General features: G+C 41.9%; 1 protein-coding gene across 1 annotated transcript; it reads right to left on the bottom strand.

Moving 5' to 3' along the window:
* Nucleotides 1–2,730: 2,730 nt before the first annotated feature.
* On the bottom strand, nt 2,731–4,562 carry eIF4H2 (eukaryotic translation initiation factor 4H2). Its single transcript, XM_017165407.3, has 2 exons — nt 3,593–4,562; nt 2,731–3,534 (listed from the first exon to the last, which is right to left on the bottom strand). The coding sequence occupies exons 1-2, from the start codon at nt 4,417–4,419 to the stop codon at nt 3,030–3,032; spliced, it is 1,332 nt and encodes a 443-aa protein (XP_017020896.1). The 5' UTR covers nt 4,420–4,562; the 3' UTR covers nt 2,731–3,029.
* Between the last annotated feature and the right edge of the window lie 2,664 nt (nt 4,563–7,226).

Here is a 7,226-nt window from a genome sequence, read left to right on the forward strand (position 1 = left end):
GAGTCGCAGATAAACTTGCAAATGCTAGCATTTTAATGGCAGGCAGCATTTTTGACTTAATATGTCCCAGCTTATCTGTGTATCTCGGTCTCCTGCATGTCCTGTCTGTGTGTCCCGAGTCCTGTGCCCCTTGGGGCCTGAACTCCTCTTTAGCCTGTTTGTATTGCATAAATTTTGGCCAAATTGTTTTGCTGCCGGTCTGATAAGACGCCGTCGATGGCATGACAATTAGCCCGAACTACATTTAAAATATTACTTTTGGCCCTCGGGTTTCGCTTTGGTCCTGAACTCCACTCACGATGTCCTGTGTTCTGTGTCCTGTGTGTGTCCCCTTGTCGTGGTCAGCTTTAATTGTTTCTTTGGGGGTCGTTCGTTGAAAGCGCAAACACGATTTGATTGCTGATATCCCAAATATTGACTATTGGCCTTGAATGCGAAAGTGTTTTGCTTTTAAACGGAAAGTTTCTTGGTTGGGGTTTTGAATTTAAAATAGTTGAATTTAGTTTAGTTTAGTAAAAAGTTAAGTAGGGGATAGTTTTTGCTTGTTTATAAATGGATTTACCTTTTCCACAATACCAACTTTGTCATTAACCATTAACACCTTTCCAAGGACTTCCCCTGAGTGAGCAGAGTTCCTTTTCTAACCTTTTATATCTTTATTTTTCTTGGCTCTTTTCAACCTGCCACTTCACGTGGCTCCTGCTCCTCCTCCCGCTCCTTCTCCTCACTCCCATTGCACTTATATTTAATGAAAAAACGGGCGCATTATTATTAAATTATACCCTGAGAAAGACCTCACACCCTTTTGGCCTTATTTGAGCGCATGACATAAACATAAACTTTGCGCCTTTTGTGCTAGCAAGTCTTGAGGGCATTCTGTATATAAGTATGTATACGTATCCTGATCCTGGCCGGCGGCTAACAACAACAACGACAATAATGCCAACAAACACCTTTAATATTTTCATTATGAAGTCATTCAGCGCGATTATTAACGCGTGACCCCCAAGGCGATGCACAGCATCCAGAGGAGGCCAAGGCGGATGACGGTTGAGGTCCACCCTAATGAACAACAACAACAAAAGCAGGGGCCAAAGTTTCTCAGGCACTGAAAGAAATATTTTGTGAATTTTTAAATTCATTAAAAGAGAATTGATATAGTAGTTACTTAAGAACCTTTTTTTTTATTAAAATATTCATAAACCCCTTCAAATATTAACCTAAAAAATTAGTTTTTTTAATGAAAATATTTTTGTATTATTTTTAGCAGTATAAACATATTAAGTAATAATTTTCTTTGTATAAAAGAATCTCAGAAACTTATTAATTTATATAAAAGAAAATTTTAGTCTTAAATCTTATACAATAATTTCCCAAAAATCTATTTTAACCCATATTTTTTCCTCGTGTTCTCTTAACTCCAAGGTAAATTACATTTTTTTTTTGTTTATAAGTGGCAGCCGCCCTCTGGGAGGATCTGCCCCTCATCCGATGCCGGGCAAGTGCAGCTGTACCTAATAATCATAATAATTGCGCCATGGGCGTCGACGGCGTCGTCAACTTTTCCAGACGCCATCCACATCCACGTCCACATCCCTCGGAACAACAATTGCTTATAAAGTGCGTGTGACACATTAACGGGAAAAGTCCGGCGCGAAAAGACCGGGAAAACCCGAACGGCCGCCGCACGGAAAAAGGCAAATAAAACTCGCGGCCAGTGGGCGAACTTCAAAAGAAATAAAGAACTGAAAGGAAAAAAAAAAATTGGAGCGAAAAGAAAAGTCCTTTAATGCCGTGAATTTTCCGCGGGATTTCTATAAAGTGCAGGAGTGAGAAAATGGGAAAATTAGAGGGGGTCGCCGGTTTCACTGCGGTTTCACTAGCGTAAATTGAAAAAATGTTCGTGCGTAAATTGGCTTTTTGGACGGGGGTTCCCCTATATCATCGGCTAAGAAAATTTAAATGGAAACAGGCGTGGCTTGGCTGTTCACCTCTCGACCGTATTTTTCCATTTTCCGGTGACCCGGCCACTTTTTCAAATTGAATTTTGAGAGCATCGAGAGCTCCTGAGAAGGGACAGGAAAAACCCGGCAGCAAATTAAAAAGAAATTAAGCCAATTTGCCTGTACAAGCCAGGATGCGCGGATGCCAGGCGGAAAGTGGCCGCCGCCGCGACTTCTTGTTGTGGCTCGTAAATCTTGGCCCATAAATACCCGGACAAGTGCCTCGGACTTTGGACTCCGGACACTCTATTCCGCTTCCGCCTCGCTTCACTGCCAACGTCTTCATTTCGGCGTAAAATTCTTTAATCTCTCGTTCAATTCAATTAGTTCAAGCTGACTAGTTAATGCCGCTTCTAGTGTCCTTTTCGCCGGAGAGGTGAGTGCTATCGTCCTGCTTTTGACTTTGTCACCGAGCATTAACTTTGACAATTTATGGCTACTCTAAAGTGGAGGTCCTAGTTCTGGCCGTGAATTTTTATGGTTATTGTCATCGGCCGATATTTGTCTAATTAGGTAAGTAACCTTTTCGTGTTGCCAGTTATTGAAGGGAAATTACTAATTCTGATTAGCTTAAAAATTATTAAAAATTAAAAGATGAACTTTGGGGAGGAAAACATTTTTAAGTCACAAAGATCAAATCCAAGATGCCCCTGAGAAGAGATTTTTTAGAAGACTTAACGCTTAGGAAAATATTTAAAGTACCTCTATAAGTTAACCATCTTTAAAATATAATCTAATGATATTTTTTATTATAATTATTACCGATTTACAAGGAAATATGATGCACATATGGAATCGGAAATGGGACTTAATGGTTTCTAACTCAAGATACAAAATTTAGAATTTTCGTAAGCTAGAATCAATATGAAGTGTATCTGACCTAGCACAAATACAGATTTGGACATGATTCCGGTACCTACAAATTCGTAATTTGTATAAATTCTGAAAAAATCCACGGAAAAAATGAAAATTAATCAAAATTCATGAAAATATTAGCTGTCCGTGATTCTCTCCTCAAATGGGGATTTAGTCGCTGCTATCCTTGGCACCGGCACCGGTTCCCCTAAAGGAAGGACCAGCTACACCACCAGAGCATCCTGCGATATTCTCGTTTTCACGCGGCGAAGAAAGGGGGCTGGCATTGTCCTCCCTGGGTTTGGCCTTGCCAAAGATCAGGGCCGCCTGCTTGGTCTCGGCCAGAGCATTGATGGGAGCAGTCACTGTTCGGGGCTTGAGCACCAATTTCGGACGATCATCTTCATCCAAAGGGCTGAAAGGATTACTTGAAGCTGGTCCTGTTGGGGGTCCAGCTTCTTGTCTTCGATCTCGACCAAAATCGCCTTGAACATTTCCGTTGTTTCGAAAGCCAGAACTGCCGGCATTATTCGGATTGTAATGACCGCGGCGATCGCGGTTTCGATTCTGCACAAAGTTGTTGTAGTTTCCATTTCCATTTTCCGCATTTCCACCGTTATTGTAGTTGCGTTGCCGCTGACCGCCACCGCCATCGGGATTGTTGTTGTGAAAGGTGCTGTTAAAATAAATTTAAATAAATTAATAAATAATTTAATAATATAAGTTCTCCTCACCGATTAAAATTAAAGTTGCGGCTGCGCTGAAACCCGCTGCTCGACTGCTGCTCATCGAAATTGGAGTTGTCATTGCGCTGGCGTGGATTGCCTCCCTGGTAACGATTGCCACCGCCTCCTCCACGATTATTGTAGCTGCCACGCACCTCACGGGTACTGCCAAAGGACATGGAGCTCTGAGTGGGACTACTGCGAGACAGTTGATGGTTGCTGTTGCTGCGCCTTCGAAATTGCTGAGATCCAACGCTGTCATCCCGCCGATAATTGCGACGCTGTTGGTAGGTTCCTCCTCCTCCGCCTCTGCCACCCATGTTTTGAGATCCACCAGCTCCACCTCCACCAGATCCGGTGCCCGGCAGCGCTCGACGATGATCCGCTATATCGATACGAAGTGGAGCTGAAAAGTTATCCAACTTGATGCGACCATTGCAGGAGAGGGCCCTCTTCAGCTGTTGCAGAGTCTCAAACTCCACATAGCCATAGCCCTTGAACTCGTCCGTTTCGCGATCCTTGATGAGGCGGACATTCTTCACCTCAAAGTCGGAGAAGATCTTCATCACATCGCCCTGGACAAGGCCCTTGGGTAGGTTGCCCACATAGGCATTAAAAGGCGGCTCTGTGGGCACCTGGCGCTGTTGGTCTCGATTGCGGTCGCGGTTACGAAAGTCCCGGAAGTTGCCACGATTGTTGTCCCTATTGTCCCGATTGTTGTCCCTATTGTTGTCCCGATTGTTGTCCCGATTGTTGCCATTACGATTAAAGTCGCGACTCATGTGTTCGCCATCATTGTTGAACTCGCGGTCTTGCTGGCTGGAACGATTGGCCATAGTCCTTGTCCCGAACCTCTGGTCGTACCTCTCAAGACTTCTTCCAGCACAGACAGAACACCACCGAAAACGCTGAACGAAAAGTCCGGAACTTGATATTCCAGACGCTGTTAATAAGTCTACACGAGACGTGAGACTGACATTTGAAACGAAGGGTATCTACTCGTCTCTTGACAGAAGACTCAAAGCTAACTAGAAGGGGTTTGTTTTTAGTTGGAAGTTTTTAGATGTTATTTAGATAGATTATTTTAGTTAAGCTTTAAAAAATGATTTAGTTGCTTATTAAATTCCAGGAAAAATATTATCATAACCGTAATTTATTTCTTAAAACCCAAGAAAGTCTTATACAAAATTGCAAAATTAAAACTCAGAGGCAACCCTTCTTTATACAAAAGTCTGTTTTGCGCTTGGAGTTAAGGTAAACCATAAATGATTAATTATGGCGCCTGTTTGCCGCCTCCTTTGTCCCCTTAACCCCTTTGTGCCTCACCATATTTTTGCAAAAACATGTGTAAGCAACAGCAGCGCCATCTTCGCCGCCAGTTTGTGTTTGTTTTATGGATAGCAGCCAGTACATGAAAAAGTCAACAGTAAATAGTGCAGCCAAGCAACAGCAGCAGCAGCAGCAGCAGCAGCAGCAGCAACAGCATCAGCAGCATCAGCAGCAACATGTATATCAGCAAATGCCTTGTGTTTGCCCCGCGAACTCATGACTCATTTTTGTACATTTGTCAAAATTTGTGCCATACATCATTTTAAACAGTGCCTGGCCCTGGGGAAGGAGTAAAGGTTGTGCTTTGGCCACAGCCATTGGGAGTGGGTTGAATCCAATTCTATCCTGGCCTGCATTCTGTTTATATTCTCTCTCCCTCTCTGGGAAACCTTGCCCCACTGGGGGCCCAAGATAAATCGCCAGCAACACGGAATTAAAAACTGATGTAGCGATGTCACTCACAGGGAGTGCAGGCAAAAAAATAAAACCTAAATTAACTAGAAAGAGTGTAAATATTCAAGGGAACTAGATAAGAAATTCTAGAAATTCTAGAAAACTATTTGCCATTCATTAAATAGTTATTTTTAATAGGAAAATGTTTTAGTTATAGGAAAGCTTACTTCACATTTGCAGGAATAATCTTATATTGTTTACCAGATATATGTTTTTTTAAAGAGATTTCTCCCAGTGCCCCAGCTAGAAGAGTTACAGCTTCTGGCAATATTTAACTAACAAGTTGCAGTGGAGACTGGAGACCCACAGAGGAGAGACGTTCGAATCGAAGTGCACGGAGTTTGGGCAGTAAATAAATTACGAGCAGCAAATAAACGCGCTTCATTGCATCATCGATGGACACTGGGCTACATGGCAGAGGTGGAATAGTAGTAGTAACGGAGATGGGGGGTACAGGATCCACAGAGCCAAAGACAAAAACCCAGAAAGATGTATGGACAAACACAGGGACAAGCAAACGGAAGCGGAAATGCTTTCAGCTGTCGAATTTGTATGAGCTAAGGGGTCCCATTCCTCCTCCAGAGATCCAGAGCTTTTGTTGTAAGCGCTCAATCATTTGATTGTTGCAACTGCGAAGCTCAGCTCATCGATCAGAATTAATAAAGATTTGGTCCTGGTGATTGACTGACTGACCCACCTCGACCAGCTGGGATTTTTGGTGGGGGAGGCGGAGGGGGAGTGTAAGGGATTGGGTGGTTGCAACATCATCATTGCCCTTGTTTCCGGTTTTTTTTCCTCCTCTTCTTCTCGTAAGCATCCTCGAATAGAGCATTTGTTTCTAATCGGGGGAATCCCACTTGAGCGGCATAGAAGCGTAAACGATTTTAGCATTACACAACATTAGCGAAATTAAATTGATTTGGAAGAAGTTTATTGAACCACCACCACCTTGAGTACACTCGAGGAAAATGTGGGATTTTAGGGGGATATTTATTTGGGGAATTTTGATAAAGGAATACTTAAAAATATTAATTTCAATGGAATATTAATATGTGAAATTAAAGTAGATATAAAAATCAAAACTAGACCTTTCCTATCCAATTTCTTTTTAAAATACCTCCTTATTTCATAATATATATATCAAATTCCTCAAACATTGTCTTTTCTCAATTTTGAGCTCATCATAATGACGTGCTTGGCTTGATTTATGCCACAGCGCCCGCAAGTATGCAGCGTAAATATCTTTATGGGCCAATATACTTATGAGGAGTTTACTCCATTAGTGCACTTGTATAGTATGTGTATACCTCACATAAGTATTAAGGGTGCTCTCCCAGGGGGTGTGGATCACTAATCATATTAAACGAAATTCATACGTCGCCGCATTTATGCGATTTGCTCAGGACCTCCTGGAAAAGGAGTCCAAGGGTAGCTTTACATATAGTACATATAGCTCTATTGTTGTTATGGCTCGGTCTGGCAACATTTTTCGTTGTCGTTTAAACTAATTGAGTGTTACAAATTTTATGTGCAAAATCTTTAAGCTAAATTGAAATTTGTTTTCCTTTTTTTCCACATATGGATGATGCTGCGGGTAGCGGAAAGTTGAACCCATTTAGTGTTATGTGCACATTCTCATCGCTCAAACCAGTAAGTGCGTTGAACCATTTTAAAATGCCCGAGTTGAGGTATGTTCAGCGGGTTTTTTTTTTTTTGTTCACGAAAACAGCCTACACAGGGTGGAGTTTATATTTAAGGGAGGACGAGGCACTTTACTTTCATTTTCATAATTGAGGTTGAAGTTCGCGATGAAATATTAAGTGTAGGATAGGCAAACAAATATATATTTTTTGTCTTTTAT

This window comes from Drosophila kikkawai, chromosome 3R (assembly GCF_030179895.1).
Source record: "Drosophila kikkawai strain 14028-0561.14 chromosome 3R, DkikHiC1v2, whole genome shotgun sequence".
In the NCBI taxonomy this organism is placed as follows: domain Eukaryota; kingdom Metazoa; phylum Arthropoda; class Insecta; order Diptera; family Drosophilidae; genus Drosophila; species Drosophila kikkawai.

Bases quoted from the DNA above. Each gene is read 5' to 3' on its own strand.
- eIF4H2 (XM_017165407.3), bottom strand. From the start codon at position 4,419: ATGGCCAATCGTTCCAGCCAGCAAGACCGCGAGTTCAACAATGATGGC. The intron at 3,535-3,592 runs GTGAGGAGAACT...TTATTTTAACAG, and splicing joins CGCAACTTTAATTTTAATCG to CACCTTTCACAACAACAATC.